The 22752-nt window shown below is 43.9% G+C and overlaps 1 protein-coding gene across 2 annotated transcripts in view; it reads right to left on the bottom strand.

The window, feature by feature from the left end:
* ZFAT (zinc finger and AT-hook domain containing) overlaps nucleotides 1-22752 on the bottom strand; it is a 292845-nt gene that overhangs the window by 94312 nt on the left and 175781 nt on the right. For both annotated transcript variants that reach the window (XM_073632280.1, XM_073632279.1), the window contains exons 10-12: nucleotides 9521-9670; nucleotides 6693-6866; nucleotides 3631-3719 (exon numbers count right to left, since the gene is read on the bottom strand). In XM_073632280.1, coding sequence (XP_073488381.1) covers nucleotides 3631-3719; nucleotides 6693-6866; nucleotides 9521-9670 — 413 coding nt within the window. The remainder of the gene's footprint in view (nucleotides 1-3630; nucleotides 3720-6692; nucleotides 6867-9520; nucleotides 9671-22752) is intronic.

Here is a 22752-nt window from a genome sequence, read left to right as displayed (position 1 = left end):
TTTCAAAATTGTCCATCTTTTTTTTGTTTATAATGCAAAAAAAAATGCAGAAGTGATCCAATACCCCCAAAAGGAATCTCTATTTGTGGGAAAAAAGGACATAAATTGTATTTGGATACAGCGTCACATGACCGTGCAATTGTCAGTTAAAGTGATGCAGTGCGGTTTAGCAAAAAATGGCCTGTTCATGATGGGGGGGGGGGGGGGGGGGGGGTAAATCTTCTGGTGGTCAAGTGGTTAACTTGGGTTTTCCTGGCAATGGAATCTTCTCATGGCTTCTCATGCCTTGCTTCTTAGAGTCCACAAAACATCTGCTGCTTCTTCTTTGTCTCCAGCACAAGTCTTGCCTCTTTGTCTTTGAGAACAACTCTGTCCTTTGTCTTCACCCATGGCCTGTTCAAAATATCCTCCCCTTCTGTAACTTCCTGTACATCATATCATGTCCTCTGCCAAGCTCATAAACCCGTCCAACAGGTTCATTTGCATATTAATAGGGGAGATTTGGCTTCAAAAAACAGCACATGGTCTTAAAATCTAACAATTCACATATAACTATTCTATAAAATCACCCAAAAATATCCATAGCAACACACTAGCAATGTGGACAAGCCTCCTTGCATCCACAGAAGGACCAAGCCCTGGGTGGGGCTCCCATCCCAAACTACTCCTCTTTCTCCCCTCCTCATATAGGCCTCTACGATTAAAACCCTACTGGACAAAACACGGTAGAGAGGGTTCTCCCAAGAGTAGGAGACCAGGACGAAGCCATTTTAAGAGGCGCTCACTATATGCCGAGACAGTGGCAGATGGGTGCCATTTTTTGTACAGGGAAGAAAATGTCCATATGAGCTATACATCTCTGCCAACCCCCGGTAAGCAAGGGTAACAGCACAGAGCTGTAACAGCACATATATACATTTTCTTCCCTGAACATTGCTGTCTGTAGCCAGGACAAGCTGCATCCTAGCCTGCACCTTTATTGCTTGCGATTCCTACAGCCTGAACAGGATTCACAAGTTCAGTTTGGCACCATTTTTTGTAGTCCTCAAAGTGTCTGACAAGTCAGTATTCAACCTGACCAGCACCTGCAAACATTGTGATAATACATTGAGGCATTTGAGTGGAATCAATTTTATTCAGCTCAGTAGATTTTTTTTTTTTTTTTAAACAGCCCCCAATGCTGTCAGAATACACTGATCAGCAGCTGCAGCTAATTGGCTGCAGCCGCTGATCGAGAAAAATGTTCCAGCAAAATGTTTGTCTGAACAATGGGTTTCTGTTGGGGCTGCCACTACGAGTCAAATTTCAATCAGTGTATGGCCAAATTTAGCTATACATAGATGCATTTTTAGCTCTTAGAATAAGCCCCATCATGGCTGGTTCTCTTTAAATGTATCAAGATCTTTTTATAGGGATAGGAATATAAATTCTTTCTATAACAGATATTAAAGTAACAAAAAGATACTGACCAAGTTAAAACAAAAAGCTCTCTAAAACAAAAGAAACTAAAAGAACAACATGGGCACACGTTGCATCAGGGCTGGCAAGAAAACACGAGAGAGTTTGGGCCATTTTCCAGCAAATACAAAAAGGAATAAATAATGCGCGATCCTTACAGCCATTACAATAATGAGCGGAGAGATGATTTGCATAAGATGAATGGATTATTCAAGAAGACTGATGAACCTGATGACAATTAATGATCTCAAGTATGTATGAAAATACTTTTTCCCAGATAAAGTAGAGCGGGTTCAGTCCATGCTTGTTTCATTATCATAAGTGTCCAATTTTTACAAATTAAAGCAATTATTCTGGATATTTCTAAAAAAAAACATCAAGAATACCAAAATATTTTCTCTATCCTGTCTGGCATTTTCAACCTCAACACAACAGTTAAGGAACAAACCCGATAATTCCTTTAAAATCTCTCTGGACCAAGACTTCAGCTTTGGGGCAAATTACTGGAAATGGGATCAAGGTTTATGTGCTGGGCAGCAGATCAAACTGGTAATATGGATACTGGGGGGGGGGGGGGGGTTGAGGGCAAATCTCACCGGTTACATGAAAATTAAGACTATTGTGTGGTAAGTGTACTGGAAGGCGGCTCTCACTAGTGATATTAATACTGTGAAATGGGGTGTGTATACTGGGGCAGTTCTCATTGGTGATATGGATACTGGGGAGTGAGATGTTTGTACTGAAGGAAGGATCTCAATAGTGAAATGGATACTGTGGGGTGAAGTGTGTGTACTGGAGGGCAGATGTGGATACTGACATGGACATGGTGGAGCGAGGTGCTTTTACTGGATGGCAGTTCCTACTGGTGTTATGGGTACTGTGGAGTGAGGTGTGTGTGCTGGAGGGCAGATCTTAGTGGTAGTATGGATATTGTGGACTGAGGTGTGTGTACTGGGAGCAGAGCACGTTGGTTAAATGTTTTTTGCGACCATTGGCAGTTTGTACTGAAAGGCCAATTTCACCGGTGCCATGGATACTGGAGAGTGAGGTGTGTGCAGCGTAGTGCGGTCTTACCGGTAACATGGATACTGGGGAGAGAGGTGTGTGTACTGGAGGACAGATCTCCCTGGTGATATGGAATGAGGTGTGTGTATACTGAAAGGTCGATTTCACTGGTGATATGGATAATGGGGAGAGAGGTGTGTGTGTACTGGAGGGAAGATCTCAGTGGTGACCTGGACACTGGGGAGAGAGGTGTGTGTACTGGAGGGCAGATCTCACTGGTGATATGGATACTAGGGAGAAATGTGTGTGTACTGGAGGAAAGATTTCACTGGTGATATGGATAATGGGAAGTAAGGTGTGTATAATGGAGGGAAGATCTTAATGATGACCTGGATACTGGGGAGAGGATGTGTGTACTGGAGGGCAGATCTCACTGGTGATATAGATACTAGGGAGAAATGTGTGTGTACTGGAGAGAAGATTCCACTGGTGATATGGAGTGAGGAGTGTATATTGGAAGGACAATTTTACTGGTGTTCTGGATACTGGGGAGGCAGGTCTGTTTACTGGAGGGGGGATTTCACTGGTGATATGGATACTGGAGAGAGAGGTGTGTGTACTGGAGGGAAGATCTCACCTTAATATGGATACTGGGGAAAGAAGCATGTGTACTGAGGGGGGGGGATCTCACTGGTGATATGGAGAGAAATGTGTATATCGGAGGGAAGATCTTACTGGTGGTATGGATACTGGGTAGGGAGCATCTCACTGGTGATGTGGATACTAGAGAGAGAGATGGGTGTACTGGAGGTAAGGTCTCACTAGTGATATAGATACTTTGGAGAGAAGTATGTGTACGGGGAAGGGGAGATCTCTCTGGTGATATGGAGAGAGATGTGTATATTGGAAGATCTTACTGGTGGTATGGATACTGGGGAGGGAGGTCTGTATACTGGAGGGAAGATATCACTGGTGATATGGATACTGGGGAGTGAGGTGTGTGTGTACTGGAGGGAAGATATCACTGATGATATGGATACTGGGGAGAGAGGTGTCTGTGCCGGGGTAGATTTCACTTGTCTTCCATTTGGGTCTTTTACTTCCTTTGTGTGCAGTCAATCAATGACATTTGAAAATGTAAGTACTATAAATATAGGCATTTCTCACCTTGAAAGAGGTATGTTGCTCCATGTGGCGGAGAAGTTGGGGTTTCTGGACTGCTGTAAACTCACATATAGTACATTTAAACTGTTTCCCTGCAATAAAATACATTGCAATGGAGTTTGTTAGAAGTCACCACATATCACTATGGAAACATATACAAAGGGTACAGAAACTCCTTTAACACACATCTATAAAAACATTTAACTAGACCACACAGCAATAACACAGTGTAGAGTGGCAGAGTTACGGCTTTTCCCTCATTTCCACAATAGGTCTACAATATACTTTTACAAATGTAAACATGAACACAAGCAGATAAAAAGAAATATATATAATATAATATATATCAAAAAATACACACACACACACACATATATATATATATATATATATATATATATATATATTTTTTTTTTTTTTTTTTTAAATCGTATTAGTAAATCTTAAAGTGTTTGTAACCCTAAAAAAAAAAAAAAAAAAACTTAGATCCTGTTCCTATAAAGGCATGAATAACATCACAGTGCTTGTGCTGTGCAATTCTTCTCTTCTTAACCAGTAATAAACCTGGTTGATGCTGCCAGTTCCTGTGTCCCCCTGCCGACCACGATAATCATGGCTGCTGTGCCCTGATTACTGTGGTCAGTTTACTTGCCTCCACCATCCGCAGCTCTCGTCTCTGCTCTTGACAGTCTCTCCCCCCCCTCCCTCCCTGTCAGCATGAGAGCACTCCCCCCACCCCCCGCCCCTCTCGTCTCTATTCAGCTGCATAATGCAGCACATTTCTTTGTATCCCATGCAGATATGCTGCCATTAACAAAAGTATAAGTGTTTGTTTAAAATGAAAAGGCAAAATACCTTTTCTGACACCGCAGCTGTGCAGTCACGTGATCCCCCTGTGCTGGCCAGCCTCGATCTATAGAGAGAAGTGGGAGGGGCCAAGATTCCCCTTTGCTGGCCGGCTGACGTCACAGGGGAATCTCGGCCCCTCCCACTTCTCTCTATAGATCCAAGATGGCCAGCACAGGGGGATCACGTGACCGTACAGCTGCAGTGTCAGAAAAAGTATTTAGCCTTTCATTTGTAACAAATGCTATTTTATTGGCTGTCCCCAGAAAAGTAATGGAGGGGAAATCTTTCAATGGGGACACTAGTTCTGGGGACCTGGGGGGCAAATCTTTTCCCTTAATTAGCAGGGATTTCCTCTCTCTTCCAGTTTTGGCTATGGGACAGGAAGTGAAGGGAAATCTCCTTAATGGGACACAAGTGGCAAAAAAAAAAAAAAAAACTGACAGGGCTTTTAACCTTCCATTAATGTATCCAAAATGAAAATAAAAGTTTTGCTTATAGTTCTACTTTAAGTATCTGCAGGCTAAGGAAGTGGAAGTTATCCCTAAAACACATCCTTGAGCCCTTCTGACTGGCGGAAGTGGTAACTTACCTACCAAAACCATGATGTTTTGGACACCTCTTCTTTTTTCGTATTAAAGTTTATATAAACACGTACAATAAAACTTCTACTTCTATTTTCTCTCTTTTGATTAAGCATAGCATTGAAAGTGTTTTGATACGTCTGTTTGATGTCTGCCAGCAAATTCAGGAATTTCAAGTACTAAACTGATGGCACAGTGCCTGCAAATCATTAGGAGTCCTCTCAGCCATGACCAAGTTAAGACAGTGGCGGCTGGTGCCCCATTTTTGGGGGGCGTCAAACAAACCAATCGCCATACACCCCCCCCCCCCAGCAAACCCTTACTTACCCCACCTAGGTCGTGGGCCTGCATCTCCTCCTCGGTGGCCAATACGGTCTGTTCTCCTCTTGGCCAATTGGGTCTTAAGACCCCCCTTCCTGATTGGCCGGCAAGAGAATCCGGAAGCCAATAGCCAATATTAATTCACTGGGTTGGCTCAGGGTGCCCACCCTTTTTTAAAACCAATTAGAGCGTCAGGCTCTAATCATGTGCTCAAAAAAAACCCCAAAACATTGAAATCCATGTGTCCGGCGCCCTGCATTTAGATCAGGGGCCTGGGCGCATGGATCAGGGGGGCGGCGCCCCTGCGCCCCTAATGGAGCGGCCACCACTGGGTTAACCTCTGAACTACAGAACACCTCCGCCACCTGTATAACTTTCTGCCAGGTGTTGATCTCTAAATTAGATTGGTTGCTATTTTAACCATTTTAGGGCAGAGCCTCTTTCTGAGATTTGTTGTTTACAAGTTAAAAACAGTTTTTTTTTGCTAGAAAATTACTTGGAACCCCCAAACATTATACATTTTTTTTCTAACACCCTAGGGAATAAAATGGCGGTCGTTGCAATACTTTCTGTCACACAGTATTTGCGCAGTGTTCTTACAAGCGCACTTTTTTTGCAAAAAATACACTTTTTTTGAATAAAAAAAAATAAGACAACAGTAAAGTTAGCACAATTTTTTTTTTATATTGTGAAAGATAATGTTACGCCGAGTAAATTGATACCCAACATGTCATGCTTCAAAATTGCTCCCGCTCGTGGAATGGCGACAAACTTTTACCCATTACAAGGGATGTAAAAAAGCATGACAGGACCTCTTAAATATGAGATCTGGGGTCAAAAAGACCTCAGACCTCATATTTACACTAAAATGCAATAAAAAAAAAAATAATAAAAAAAAATGGCCCTTTAAGAACTATGGGCAGAAGTGACTTTTTGACGTCGCTTCCGCCCTGCATTGTTATGAAGACAGGTGGGGGCCATCTTCCCCTCACTCGTCTCCATGCCCAGCCACATACAGGTCCCAATCGCCTCCACTGCCGACGGATCCGGTAAGCGGCGGAAGGGAACCGGAGCGCGGCAGGAGGGGAGGACCCCCTCTCCCGCCGCCGATAAAAGTGATCTTGTGGCGAATGCGCCGCAGAGGCCACTTTTATCTGAGAACGGACCGCTCACTGAAGACGAGGATACCGGGGTTATGGCAGCTAGCTGCTGCCATAACAACGATTTTCCTCTTCAAACAGCCGACATATAACGATGGTGGGCGGTCCAGAAGTGGTTAAGGAAGCAGCATTTATATGCAGGGTTGTTACTTACCATCAGCTGTATGGAGGAGTTTGTGGCTCTTTAGGGTGCCTTTGGATTTGAACTTCTTCCCACACATATCACACAGGTGAGTCTTCTCTGTGCTGTGCCGATTCATGTGAGCTTTCAGGTTACTCTTACTGCGGGTGGCATAATCACAAACGGTGCATTTAAATGGCTTTAGACCTGAGGACAAAATGCAGGAAGGTCCAGTTCATTTCTCAATGCAAACATAGAAGAGAGTTGTTTTACCTGGCTAAATAGATGTAAATCTGTGCAGCCAGTTCTGTGATTCATGTGTTGATACTGCAATGCATAGCCAGAAGGGTGAAACCACTAATCTACAGCTTGCCATACACTGATTATAATACTTTAGCAGGGACTGGCCGAACTTCAAACAATCTATGGCAGTCCCCGCTCAACGGATGTCCAACATTTAGGCTCCATTCACACTTGTACGACTCCAAAGTTGTGCCGACTTTGGAGTGCAACTCTGACACAACTTTGGATGGGTGCAATTTGGATACGACTTTGGTTTTCACCTGTGATAATGGACAACTTTTGCACAACTGTTGCATTGTATAACATTTAGGTATGACTTTCATCCAACTTCTGAGTGTTAACATTGAGTGTTAACTATGGCCCTCAAGTTGCATAAAAAGTCAGACCAAAGTAGTGATTGAAAAACATGGGGAACGACTTGTCATGCAACTTTGATGTCCAAAGTTGCATGACAAGTCGCACAAGTGTTAATGGAGCCTTAATCAACTTCTGTCGACAAGCTGGAAAACTCTGGTTGCTCAGCAGCTCTATGTACCTTGTTTGGGAAGGAGGAATCTGTTAGTTTAAACTATATATATATATATATATATATATATATATATATATATATATATATATATATACACACACATACACACACACACACATATATATATATATATATATATATATATATATATATACACATACATACATACATATATATATATATACACACACACACTGTATATACTGCAAAGAAACGTCCCACACTCCGCTTGAGTGCTTTCGTCATATACCGCTTCCTCCGAGTCTGAATATAGATATCAGATATTCCAACCGCTGACAACCAATAACTAGGCAGTACTCATTTTGGCTGCTCAACATGAACTGTTTATTTGAACACAGGCACATAGAGATATTCAAACTTCTCATCAGTAGACTGTCGAAAAAGCAGGGAGAGCTGTTGGAGGAATTTCCCCCTCCCTCCTCACAACAAATACACATAGACAAATACATCCCATAATAGGTTGCTCCCAAGGCAGACCGACACAATAGAACAATGGGATACAGCCACACCTAACAAACACATAGCAACCCCCATTCCACCTCAAACCATCTAGCAATGGTCTCCGATGAACTTTATCTTCATATATTCTTGAGATCAGACTGGGGTTCTCGGTCACCCTGTGCCCCTAATAGACACAGAGTAACTTACACATAGGAGGGGCTGGGGGAGCTGGTCAAGGAGCTTCCAGTGCTCTCCAAGGTAACCTAGGTTCCCCAAACCCCCTGCCCAAAGTGACTCCTGTCACATATACCATACCTGCGGAATTCTTCCAGAACAGGGATCTTCAAACCTTCCGAACTAAGGGCTACTTTACTGTCCTTCAGACTATGAGGAGAACGAACTGTGGCTAGTGTGAATAAAAAATGCCCTGGCATCAATGGGAGTAAAGAATGCCCCATCATTGGTATTACTGGGAGGAATAGTGCCTCATTGTTGTCATTCGGGAAGAAATAGTGCCCCATCATTGCTATCATTGGGAAGAATAGTGTCCCATCATTGCTGTCATTAGTAGGAATAGTGCCCCATCATTTGTGTGATTGGGAGGAATAGTGCCCCATCACTGGTATCAGGGACAGGAATAGTGCCCAATCATTGGTATCAGGGGTAGGAACAGTCTCCTCATCATTGGTGTCATTGGGAGGAGTAGTGTCCCATTGTTGATATCAGGGGAAGGAATAGTGCCCCATCAGTAGTATCAGGGGTAGGAAGAGTGCCCCATCATTGGTATCAGGGGTAGGAAGAGTACCCCATCATTGTCTTTGGGAGGAATAGTGCCCCATCATTGGTGTCTTTGGGAGGAATAGTGCCCCATCATTGGTATCAGTGGTAGGAATAGTGCCCAATCATTGGTGCTAGTGGGAGGAATAGTGCCAAATTGTTGGTATCAGGGTGAGGAATAGTGCCCCATCATTGATGTCAGTGGGAAGAATAGGGCTCTGCAGTAGGCATCAGTGGCAGCAATAGTGTCCAAACAATGATGTCAGCGGGATGACTAGTGCCCCAATGTTGGGGTCAGTGGTAGGAATAGTGCCTTATTGTTGGTATCAGTGACATGAATTATGCCCCGTTGCTGTATCAGTTGGAGGAATAGTGTCCCAAGGGTCTGACAAAGGCAGGCAAAAGGCCATATCTGGCCCTTCAGGCAACAGTTTGGGGACCACTGTTCTAGAAATTGGAAATCGAGAATGCAGCAGAGCAGCCACCTGGACAGGACCTGGAAGCTGGTGGGGATCACTGTAGCAGTGGTGCCTACTACAGTGATTTCCAGCTTCCACAGGGATCAGCCAGGTATGGTATATGCATAGTTACAATTATGTAAAAATATCAGTACCTGGAATTCATCTTTAAGTACTACAGCCCACCCAATCTCCCTCTTTATACAGAAGTTATGTGCGTCTAGCGTTATGCAATTTTTTGTGCCATTAACTGCATCTCATTTGTTTAGTCAAATCATTATATTAGACAAAACATAATTTCCTTTTGCACATAAGAGTGAGAGAGAAGTTACCTTCATGTGCCCATATATGCCTCTGCAGATCAGAGCCGTTCTTCATGAAGTAGGAGTCACAGTACGGGCACTTGGCCGCCCTCTTCCCTATAAGTCCTTTGATTTGGACCTTACGGCCGAGGGCCTCGGAAATCAGACTGGCAGAAACATCTGTACAGAGAAAGGATAACAAAAGTTGGAGAGAATTGTGTCTGACATTTCTGATTCACTTTATCCCCTGAAAATGTCCACTGTAGCAGACGAAACGCATGTAGGGCGGGGCCAGTGGCATATAATGTTGTACACCTGCTGTCAAACCCTGGTGTGGTGTGTTTTGCCTGTGTTACTCTGTAACCTTTGTCAGTATTTCTGCTTTTAATAAATTATGTGGCTTTAGCATACTACTTTATGGTCCTTTGTCCTTTCTCCTACCCATTATTACGTTGAGGTGCTGCCTTTGGATAACCAGTGAAGGACCATGGAGAAAGTGGAGTCAGTGGTATCCTGAGTGGTGGCCCCCAATTTGGATGATTTCTGCACTGTTGATCTCTTATCATTTGGAGATAATTACCATTTGGTAAAGGGAACTGCCACATTTGTCTGTGAGGTGGTTTGGGATTCTTAGACATGGATTCTCATCAAGATTTTACATTTGGACTTTTATATTTTTTTTCTTTGAAGTTTACCCTTTTCTTATGCACAAATCTATTATGTGATTGTTATTTCACCATTTATGTGATGCACATTGTTTATTAATTCTTTTTTTCACATATATAATTTTGTATTGATCACTACAGAGATATTAGTTTTGTGCACCTTTTAGATTATTTAAACTAGAAAATATAACTATAACTTGGTTTATTATAAAAATAAATGTGAAAGGTTTTTTTTTTAATTATTATTAGTATGCTGATGAGGAAGGAAAGGAGGAACCAGGGAAGGCAAACTATAAACAGAACTTTAGGTTTAGGATAACCGTATAGAGGGCGGGGCCCCCCAAACTTTTCAAAGGGCCAGTTTACTGTCTTTCAGACTTTAGATTGTGTCTGGTGGGGGTAGAAAATGTGCCAGGCTCAGCATGAGTGAGAATAAACATTTCCACAGGGTTGGTGGTCAGTAGGAGGAGGAATAGTGCCCCATTGTTGGTGTCAGTGGAAGGAATAGTGACCCATTATTGGCGTCAGTGGGAGGAATAGTGCCCCATCATTGGTATTAGTGGGAGGAATAGTGTCCCATCATTGGTATTAGCGGGGGGGGTGGAAGTGGCCCATCATTGGCATTATTATGCCTTACTGTTGGTATCAGTGGGAGGAATAGTGCCTCATATCATTATGAGGAATAGTGCCCCAAGGGTCGGATAAAGGCTAGCTAATGTCCACATCTGGCCTTCAAGCCACAGCTTGGAGACCACTGGTATAGAGCATGTTATGTAGGAAGGATGATCCGCCCTCCAGTTGTTGCTCTTAAAAAAAAAGCTTAATTTTATTGAAAAGCCATAGTGTACAAATGCAGATAAAAACAGTTGACACGTTTCCGCCAATAAGGCCTTAGTCATAACCATCAGAGAGACAGAGCATGTCATGATGCCGAATATACTGAAAAATGCATTCAAACTTTTTTTTACTTGACACAGGATTATTTTTATTCTGTATAACTAGATCTGAGATCCAGACACCTCCCATGTCACAGCCAGATCCATGACCACCAACCATTCTTGCCCCCCCCCAGCCTGCCTACTGGACAATGTATGACCAGAAGAACCCTGATGAGTCATGCCTCTACTCTCCTCTTTTCAAACACGTGAATTTCAAAGGATCCTGATTGGCTCCTAGTGCTTGCAGTCACTCTCTCAGTCTGTGCTGCTGTGCAGGCATATAGGAGACTAATATCAAGAACAATTACATTTAATTATACACCGCTCAAAAAAATTAAAGGAACACTTTGAAAACACATCAGATCTCAAATGGGGAAAAATGTAATGCTGGATATCTATACTGATATGGACTGGGTAATGTGTTAGGAATGAAAGGATGCCACATTGATGGAAATGAAAATGATCAACCTGCAGAGGGCTGAATTCAAAGACACCCTGAAAATCAAAGTGAAAAAATGATGCAGCAGGCTAGTCAATTTTGCTGAAAATTCATTGCAGCAGCTCAAAATGGTGCTCAGTAGTTTGTATGGCCCCCATGTGCTTGTATGCATGCCTGACAACATTAAGGCATGCGACAGATGGCATCCTGGGGTAATTCCTCCCAGATCTGGGCCAGGGCATCACTGAGCTCCTGAACAGACTGAGGTGCAACCTGGCAATGTCGGATGGACCAAAACATGTCCCAGAGGTGTTCTATTGGATTTAGGTCAGGTGAGTGTGGGGGCCATTCAATGGTATCAATTCCGCCATCCTCCAGGAACTGGCTGCATACTCTCGCCACATGAGGCCGGGCATTGTCATGCACCAGGAGAAACCCAGGACCCACTGCATCAGTGTAGGATCTGACAATGGGTCCAAGAATTTCATCCTGATACCTAATGGCAGTCAGGGTGTCATTGTCTAGTCTGTAGAGGTCTGTGCGTCCCTCCATGGATATGCCTCCCCAGACCATCACTGACCCACCACCAAACCGGTCATGCTGAACGATGTTACAGGCAGGATAACGTTCTCCACGGCTTCTCCAGACACTTTCACGTCTGTCACGTGTGCTCAGGGTGAACCTGCTCCCACCTGTGAAAAGCACAAGGCGCCAGTGGCGGATCTGCCAAATCTGGTGTTCTATGGCAAATGCCAATCGAGCTCCACAGTGGCGGGCAGTGAGGACAGGGCCCACTAGAGGACTCAGGCCACCCTCATGAAGTCTGTTTCTGATTGTTTGGTCAGAGTCATTCACACCAGTGGCCTGCTGGAGGTAATTTTGTAGGGCTCTGGCAGTGTCCATCCTGTTCCTCCTTGCACAAAGGAGCAGATACCGGTCCTGCTGATGGGTTGAGGATCTTCTATGGCCCTGTACAGCTCTCCTAAAGTAACTGCCTGTCTCCTGGAATCTCCTCTAAGCTCTTGAGACTGTGCTGGAAGCCACAGCAAACTCTCTGGCAATGGCACGTATTGAAGTGCCATCCTGGAGGAGTTGGACTACCTATGCAACCTCTATAGGGTCCAGGTATCACCTCATGCTACCAGTAGTGACACTGACCCTGGCCAAATGCAAAACTAGTGAAAAACAGTCAAAAAAGAGGAGTAGCGAAAAAAATATCAGTGGCCTCCACCTGTAAAACCATTCCTGTTTTGGGGGTCGTCTCATTGTTGCCCATCTAGTGCGCCTGTTCATTAACACCAAAGCAGCTGAAATTGATAAACAACCCCCTTTGCTACTTAACTGACCAGATCAATATCCCAGGAGTTTCATGTACTTGATGCTATACTCTGATTAAATAGTATTCCTTAATTTATTTTTTTGAGCGGTGTATTTAATAAAGACATAACTGCATTATTTTTATATATGGTTAAGCAGCGCATAGATGACTCGACTTTCTTTCCTTGCACCAGATGGTGGAATGCCTCCTGCAACGCTATTATTGTCTGCTAGCAGAGGGGCACGGAGAGTCTTCCTGGCCAATAGGGCAGCTATAGCCGCTAGCAGTAATCGAAAGAAAAAAATCGAACAGGCTGGTTGTACCCAAATCGATCGATGGATCAGCTTGAGTACAATCAGCCTTCCCATATATGGATGGAATCTCGGCCGGTCCCTGCTGAACCGGCCAAATGTCAATACATGTATGACAGGCTTTAGAGTTCAAATCTATTCTAATAAAAGTACATATAAACAGAACTTTGAATACGGAAAAAAATCCTTTTTGTCATATCCTCTGCAAAGAAGCCAAAGTCGTTGCTGTGCAATTAAATAAATTGCATTACCAAGGACAAAGCAAATGACTATTTTAAGAGGAAAATAATGACGATAGACAAAACAATAGAACTAATTTAATTACTGCAAACAATACTAAACAATAATAGAAACAATATAAACAGAGAGGTAATTATAAGGAGTATTACACCAAAATTATTTTCAGATTGATTGAAATTTAGCTTATGAAATAATTATGTGCAATACTCATTACTTGATGGCAAAAAAACAGTTATTGCATTGTTCTGATGGGAATGCTGGTATTTATATATTTTATACAGCAATCCTACAAGCCAAAATAATCAAATGTCTTTTCCAATCAGTGCAATGTTCTTAACCTTCAAAAATCAGCAGTTTTGGGAGGAAATATAAGTGCGGAAAGTCTTATCACTTGAATTTTCAGCAGCAAAAGATTGTGCATGAGTGAATTTTTATCACTTGCATATATTTGGTACCTGCAGCACGTGCCATATTTCAGAGAACATTCTTCAAACCAAAAAAAATAGGATTTCTGTATCCACTACAAAACCCATTTTTTAGAGTCAACTGAGGAACACAAGAAGTCCTCAAATTTTGGGTAATACCTCCACCTAGAGGAGGATTGGACACTGGCAAATAAAGAGAATATAGGTCAGCCCAGGTTGACAACCCCTCCTACCAGCATGTCCAATTTATGAGTGGGATCTGTGTCCCACAATGGACTCCAAGAAAATAATTTTACAGTGAATACAACAATCCTTTCTTTTTTGTCCATAGAGGGACACAAGAAACCTTAAGTCTTCAGGTCATCCAAAAGCAATCCAACTCAATCAGTCAGTATGGGAAACACAACAAACCACTGCTAACAGTCCCATTGTAAAAGGACCTGCGGCTACCTCAAGAACCATATACCCGCGGATGGCTTCAGAAAAGCTGAAATGTCCACCTGGAAAACTTAGAAATGTGTGAACTGAAGAACATCTGGCAGCCTTACAGATCTGAGGCCTGATGTAAAAATGCCCAAGAAGCACTTACCATCCTGACTGGAAAGGGGGGTAAAAGGCCTTGAGACCATAAGCTTGCACAGTGGTCTGTCTGAGTAACCTAGAAATGTGGTACTAGAAGCCAGGAAACCGTTATTGGACCCATCCGGAATGGCAAAAAAAAAAAAAAAAAAAAAAGAGAATCCATCTTGAGGAATGAAGAAGCGGCAGAGAGCTATACAGTACTTGAATAGCTGAACCACATTAAGAATGTGGAAAGAAATCCCCAACTGGTGAACTGGACATGAACATGAAGAAGGAGCAACAATGTGAAATGCATTTAATGCTTTGGAAAAAAAGGGAATTTAAAACCAACGTGTCCCTATTTAGGATCAAACGGGTTTCCACGGACGATAAAGCTGCCAGTTCAGATACCCCACATGTTTATAACAACAATGAAAACTACCCTTTGAGTCAAAGCAGAGAGTGATCTCTCTGGTTGGCTCAAATGGAGTCTCCTGAAGCACCGGAAGGGCCAGATAGGAGACCCATAGCACTAAGGTCTTGATCAGAGAGTGAGAAGCAAATGGTATCTGGAAAAGAATGGCAAGAGCAGAAATCTAGTAATGCAACAATTGGTTGATTATAATTAATAGCAGGAATCTGGCACTTGATTGTGCTTAGGGTTAAACATACCACAGAAAAACTGGAGTGAAAAGCTCAAGACTCATACCACACATGGGAAGCCTTCCACATCCTATGATAGACCTTACAGGAACTAGAATTCCCAGCCTTTGGCATGGTAGGGATGGCGCTCTTATGCCGCGTACACAAGGTCGGAATTTCTATATTCCGACCGTGTGTATGCCCCATCGGACTTTTTCCATTGAAAATTTAGACGGACTTAGATAGAGAACATGTTCTGTATTTTTCCGACGGAACAATTACTATCAGAAAAACCGCTCGTCTGTATGCTGTTCCGACGAGATTAGCAGAAGGAGCCCAAAGGATGGCCCATTGGCTATTGAACTTCCTTTTTCTAGTGCCGTCGTATGTGTTGTACGTCACCGCGTTCTTGACAGTCGGAATTTGGTGAGACCGTGTGTATGCAAGACAGCTTGAGTGGAATTCCATTGGAAAACCCTTCATAGTTTATTCCGACGGCAAAACCGGTCGTGTGTACAGGGCATTAGAGATGCCCCTGTCCCTCAGAAACTGGACTTCAACAGCAATGTTGTTAAAGCCAGAGACCTAGAGGCAGGGTGGTAAATCAGTCCTTGAGACAAAGGATCTGGACAGTAAGGCAAAGTAAATGCATCTTCTGTGAGAAGATCAGGGTCTACTGATCCCAAAAAAGCCACTGATTCACAGAAAGATTACTCAACCTTGATACAAACTGCCTAGTTTGTAAAACAAAGGCCAGAAGATCTGGATTCAGTGACCCCCCCATGTGTGACATAGGTACTGGAACACCTCTGAGTGCAAAGATCCCTCTCCCAGGTCCAGACGCTGCAGACAGAGAAAATCTACCTGCCAATTATCTATACTGGGAATGTACACGGTAACATGGAACATGTTCTGTCAGGGACAGGATTCATTTGACCTCCTTTGCTGCAGCAAAACGTCCTGTTTCTACCTGACGATTGATTTACACTGTGGTGTTGTCTTACTTACCGCTTACTGGAGTGGATTATCTGATAACAGGTCTGTCCAATACTGGAGTGACAGCCAAATAACCCGGTGCTCCAGGATGTTGATCAGGAGATTAGATTTTACGGAGAAGATGGTTTCCTGCACGTACAGAGTGCCCAGGATTTCTCCCTCTCCTCCCCAGCTTCAGGCTGATGTCCATGGTCAGGATTTTCCAAAAGATGGGAAGGAATGACTTATTTGATGTTAAGATTCCAAATCCACCAGGACAGGGAAAGCATAGTTCTTGGTGTCAAATAAATCAATCTGTCTAGAGACAGGACTGACTTGTCCTACAATGACAGACAGTCATGTTGCATATTACTTGAATGGAACTAAGCTTTCAAAACTACCTTGAAGATAATCATCATCAGATAGAAAGAGTTAGATGGCTATGGATGGACTGGAGTGCACAAATCGGAGACTGGAGAGTCTGAAGTTTCTCCTGAGTTAAGGAACCCCTATCCCGGACAGCGTCCAGGAAGAGCCTCAGATATTCCCAGCAATGGTTTGAAGTCAACGATAACATCCGAAGGTTCAGGATCCACCAGAACCTCTGCAACATCTGGACAGTCAGGGACACAATGTCCTCCATAGCCCCCATCAACTGTTCCCCCAAGAATAGGTCATCCAGGTAGCCCGCAATTGGGATACCTTGAGGGCCAACACTGCAGCCTACACATTTATGAACATTTGAGGTTTACAGGAAAGGCCAAATATTTTTGGAATTTTAGGACAGTAATGTAAGTGTTTAAGGCTTTGAATTCCAGAATAAAATGATCGCCCCCTTTGGGAACAGTGAACAGTTTAAAGTAAAACCCTTGAAAATGTTTTGCAGCAATGATCCCCTTGGTCCAAGAGTCCAGAAAGCACATGATATAGATCAGCCAGGTGGTGAGGAAACACTGAAGATTGGAGGTAAGAAAAGTGAAGGAGGTAGAAGGAAACAAAACTTGAGCTTGTAAGGTAAGGACACCACCTCTTTTACCAAAGCATTGGGAATGCAAGGCTTTCAAGTATCCACAAAAGTCATGCCCCACCACCCTGGAAAGTGGGGTGGCACCTCCATCTTGAGGGGAGCTTGTCAGTGGATTTTGCAGCCATCGCATGCCAGGTCTTGCAGGAAGGAGAGACAAGCTTGAGAGGTCTTGGCATGGAAGTTTAGGGCATAGTGAAGTGGAAGGGACACTTCATCGAAAAGGACTTGCAATTCTACTTCTTAGGTTTCTTCCACTGGGGAAGGATAGGTACTCTTACAGCATTCTTGAAGATAGCATCCAATATACATCAAAAGAAACACTATGCCAAAGAAAGCATGTGGAAGAAACATTATGTGCATACGAGTTCCGCAGTCAGGCACTTCAGCCACAGAGCCCTGCACAAGTGCACTGACAGAAGACCAATGTAAGAGAGTAAGCAGGAAGTTTCCAGTAAATCATCACAGCTAAAATGTAAAGACAAAAACAGTTGGGTTCATGTGATCAATGTGTCAGCATGGGTCATATCACGCTTTTTAACCTATCAGCTATGGTCTGGCATAAGAAAACTATTGCCATAACTGTTTGCAAGGCTGAACCTGCCAAAGAGAACATGGCCCTAGAAAAAGCTTTCAGTCTCTTACCAGTGCTGTTTTTAAATGAAGGGATGTCCTCAACAGGGATAGTAAGCAGCTTGTAAAGGCGAGAAATGACCGATTCGCCAAAGACGAAATAGACCATTTAGTGACAAAGGATACAGCGCCAACAAGCATTTAGGAGGCATGGAAATCCTATCAGGATGCATCCAATTTCATATAAAAACAACTTAAAAAGAAAGTGTGAAGGGAAAGTTTTGGAGACTTTCAAATCCCTGTAGGGCCCAAGGCCAGGTATGGTGCACCACATTAATAAGGGCCACAACAGTTTCTTTCAATTTTGAAGTAATAGCAGAAAACTGTGACTTAGTCAGAGATAGGCTGGGCAATCTGTGCGCTTAAGTCATGCATGGCTGTAATAAAATCCTCTTCTGAGAGGAAAACAGGCCCAGGGACACCAGGCCCAGGGACACCAGACAGAGCTAAAGTGCTCTCCAAGGAGGGATAGGCTCCAACACTAATGGGCAACATAATTCCATGCTACGTGCAGCCTAAACCCTGGCATCAAACCTCAACCTATCACTAAACCTTAATCTAGCTTCCATTCTAAACTTTAACCCTAATATTATACCTCAACTTAACCCCCAACATTAACCTCAACCCAGCTCCAACAATAAACCTCAACCTAACGAATAAACTCGGCCTAAATCCTAACCCTCAACATCACACCACACTTCCAACATTAAACCTCAACTAACCTCTACTACTAAACAGCAACAAAAAACCAATGCTAAACCTCAACATAACCCCCAACACTAAACCTCATCCTATACCCAAACATTAAACGTTAAAATAATCCCCAACCCTAAACCTCAACCTAACCCTCAATACTAAGGGCCCTTTCACACTGGAGTGGGGGCGGCGTCGGCGGTAAAGCACCGCTATTATAAGCGGCGCTTTACCATCGGTATTCGGCTGCTAGCGGGGCAGTTTTACCCCCCGCTAGCGGCCGAGAAAGGGTTAAATACCACCGCAAAGCGCCCCTGCAGAGGCGCTTTGCCGCCGGTATAGCCGCGCTGTCCCATTGATTTCAATGGGCAGGAGCTGTGAAGAAGCGGTATACACTCCGCTCCTTCACCGCTCCGAAGATGCTGCTAGCAGGTCTTTTTTTCCCGTCCTGCTAGCGCATCGCTCCAGTGTGAAAGCCCTCGGGGCTTTCAGACTAGAGACAAAGCAGCGGCACTTTCGGGTCGGTTTGCAGGCGCTATTATTAGCGCAATAGCGCCTGCAAACCGCCTCAGTGTGAAAGGGCCCTAAAACTCAACCCAATACTAAACGTCAACTCAGCAATGCACCTCAACCCAACACTAAACTTCAACCCAACTCTTGAAAGAGAATTATGGGATTTGCTTTGTTTTTTTAATCATACTTAGCTAGCTGGATGCAGCACTCACTGGAGTGCTGGGCTGTGGAGGGGGCTGGAGGGGCCAACACAGGCTCTCAGCAGCTCGCTAAGAGGCTGAGCCGGATGCCGGTCCAGGCATGTGGGCGGATCCCGAACACATGGTCGCCATCTTACCAGAGCCTAGATCGGCTCTGTGATTTCTGCTTAAAACGGGTCACACGAGTACAAAACGAACTGCACTCCTGTGATCCACAGGAGAAGTACAGCCCAACGTGCTTTGGCTGTACTTCTCCTTTAAAGTAGAACGAAAGAGAGTAAGTGAAGAGAGTAAGGGAGGGTTATTAGACATTCATTTTTATTTTATTTTTACATCTGTGTCCCATTTGAAAGATGTCCCTTCACCTCCTGTTCCATTGCCAATACAGGAAGTGAGAGGAAATCTATTTAAGTGAGGGAATCCCTGGTTGTCAATGCTTAACCAACATCTGAGCTCTAACAAGCCCAAAGACCACACATCCTACATTGTGTCACTTCTACCTGACTTGACCTTTCTTATAGTAGCTATTTAAGGGACTTCCACATAGAACCCGGCCTGGAGTCTCAGCCACTGTGTGGGGCTTGATGAAAATTTAAAGCAGAGAGTGATTACTGGGGATTGCACATAGTGAAGTTTAAAAATAAATTTAGTAATTTTGCAAGAAATATAAATTCAGTAAAAGTATGTATTTTACATTTCTTTGGGTTGCTTTAAATGGTAGATAATGCATGGTTATGCAGATATCCTGTCCTAAAAAAAATCCCATCTGTGTCCCCTGCAGGGAGATTAGAGCCCGATGTCGGGGTTATCTCAATATTACAGTCATCTTTCTCCCCCTTGGTTACGTCTACTGGAAATCATCAGTCAGTTTCAGGCAAGTGTCATAAGTAATTATGTCACCTCAACTGGCAGCTCATATTCTCTCTATTCCTTAAAAGGATGAGTGTATGTTGCCGGCATCTGTGACTAAATTAACAAAAAAAATAGGCACCTTGTTGCGGGATTTTCTCTCATTAGCTCTGTTTAAAACTTGAAACACTGAAAATTACCAAATCTGGCTGATGTAGCATTGACAATTGACAATGGATCTGTCTTCAGATGTAAACACAGCTGTGTTCACAGTCTCTCTGGCTTACATAAATGAATGGCAACGGAAAGGATGAAATATTTACCTTTCCTGGGGAGGATGCTGCTTCAGGCTCCCTCCAGTGTTGCCCATGTTAAAAATCTTAAAGCTAAAGTTTAGTTATAAAATAAAATAAAAAAGTTCCTTACAAGCTTTAGTTACATTACTTGTTATAAAGTACCGTATATACTTGAGTATAAGCCGAGTTTTGCAGCCCATTTTTTAGGCTGAAAAACCCCCCTCGGCTTATACTTGAGTGAGCCGTACAGCAGCCGTACCTTTGATTACTAAAACAGCGGACGTCTCCCGCAGTGTTATGCAATCTGTTTGGCCATCCATTATAACAAAGCCCCACCTCCTCCTCGTGCGTGATAGAGGGACACTGATACAATGCTGGGAAACTGTATCAGTGTTCCGTCTATCACGGATGAGGTGGGACTTTGTTACAATGGACGGCCGAACAGACTGCATAACACAGCGGGAGACACCCGCTGTTTTAGTAACCAAAGGTACGGCTACAAATGGGCACAGTGAGGCTGCAGATGGGAACAGTGAGGCTGCAGATGGGCATTGTTTACCAATAGCTGCTGCATTTTCCCACCCTAGGCTTATACTCGAGTCAATAAGTTTTCCCAGTTTTTTGTGGTAAAATTAGGTGCCTCGGCTTATATTCAGTTCGGCCTATACTCGAGTATATACGGGTATGTCTCGCAATGTGTAGGCTGCTGGATTCTGTAGAAATCTTCATAGCAGGTCTGCTCTGTCATCTTCCTGCTGCTGCACTTGTGGCGCTGTGGGGAAGTCTGGGCTCAGCTGCACTAAAGATTAATCAATGAGGACACACCTCCTCTTGTCCTCTCAGATACTGTAGCTGCTGACTTTTAATATAAGGACACTTACTGTCCAGGGATCCAGCAATGTCCTCACCCGAGCTGATTCCTCAATCGGCTTTGGGTGCAAACGCCGGCATCTCTACTAAGCGAAACAGGACGTGAAGCCCTCTGCGCAGGAAGTTTCTACTGCACATGCAAGAGTCGCGCTGCACCTTGTGAATGGTCCGTAGTCTTCTGGGACCTGTGATGTGTCCCAGAAGACTGCAGGGGTGGTGGCGAACTGCTGGCTTAGTTTGCCACGGCGATCTGAGCTGGACTTGGGATCGGTTACCTGTCAAAACCAGGTACCCGCTCCCCCCCCCCCCCCCAAAAAAAAAAGTGCCAAATGTAGCAGTGGACAGAGGGATGGTGCAAACAAGCAGAGCTTTCCCTTTTGGGTGGAGCTCCGCTTTGCGTCATAATGGCTGAAACACGTTGCCCTTTGCGTGGCTTTTAATGAAGGCTATCTGTATTTGGATTCTACCAAAGTGCCGGCATTTCTTCAAGATAGGGTATGGCAATGAACCAAGTATGTATGAGCCATACCTGTGGAACAAACATTGAATGTGGAAATCTCTATAGTAGACACCACTACTACAGTGATTGCTGCTAGCCTCTGGGTCCTGTGTGGAGTGGCTGCACTGCTGCTTACCGAACACAGGTCAGAGAAGAAGACGCTTCTAAATGCAGTAATAAAACACTTTAAAGACAAACAAGGTTAAGAACAATTACAAGATGGAATTAAAAAACAGGCATATCAATGAATCCATAACGTCCAGTGGGATGTCTCCTGGGAGTAAAGACAGCTGCAGGTGGAAGTTCCAGGCGACCAGCGGTGGGAAACACTGTATCTCTGATCCAAGAAGGAGAGCCGTGCTGTCAGGACCAGTATGGAATCCAGGCAACCAGAAGTGACGTCAGAGTGGGCTGAACATGTTTTGATGCATGCACAGACACTCTTTCGTCAAACTTTCTTAAACTTTTCTTCATTGGTTTGAAGAAGGAGCGACTAGGCATGCATCGAAACATGTCCAGCCCACTGACGTCACGTCTGGTTGCCTGGATTCCATGCTGGTCCTGACAGCGCGGTTCTCCATCTTGGTTCAGAAACATAGGGTTTCCCACCACTGGTCGGCTGGAACTTCCACCTGCAGCTGTCTTTACTCCCAGAAGGCATCCCGCTGGAAGTTATGGATTCATTGATATGCCTGTTTTTCACTTTCAATTTGTAAGTATTTTTAACCCTTCCTTGTCATTAAAGTGTTTCATTACTTCACTTAGACGCGCCTTCTTCTCTGCTTTGTTTTTCCCTATAGAGTGTGCTCCAGAGCACCCTATTCTCCACACTCCTTGTACCAAACACAGGTCACCTACTTGGCACAGGCGGCAGTCAGAAAACACTTTTCAATTTCTCAATGAATGCAAAGTATTCTCTGAGTGGAGGAGGTGGATATTGTGATGTAATAAACCGCTCCACTTCATCCAATCAGAAAATACTTTGCGTTGAGAAAATGCCAAGTGCTGCCTGAGTAGAGACCATGCCAAGCGAGGGACCTCCTGTATTCGTAATGCAATAGGGCAGCCACTCGTTAGGGCAGCCACTCGTTACAGGACCTGGAAGCTAGTGGAGATCACTGGAGTAGGGGTGTCTACTACAGCAATTTCCAGCTTCCAAGGGATTTCACAG

The sequence above is a fragment of the Aquarana catesbeiana genome, linkage group LG05 (genome assembly GCF_042186555.1).
Source record: "Aquarana catesbeiana isolate 2022-GZ linkage group LG05, ASM4218655v1, whole genome shotgun sequence".
In the NCBI taxonomy this organism is placed as follows: domain Eukaryota; kingdom Metazoa; phylum Chordata; class Amphibia; order Anura; family Ranidae; genus Aquarana; species Aquarana catesbeiana.
The sequence above is the reverse complement of the archived record's forward strand: the minus strand, read 5'-3'. Positions and strand labels throughout refer to the sequence as shown.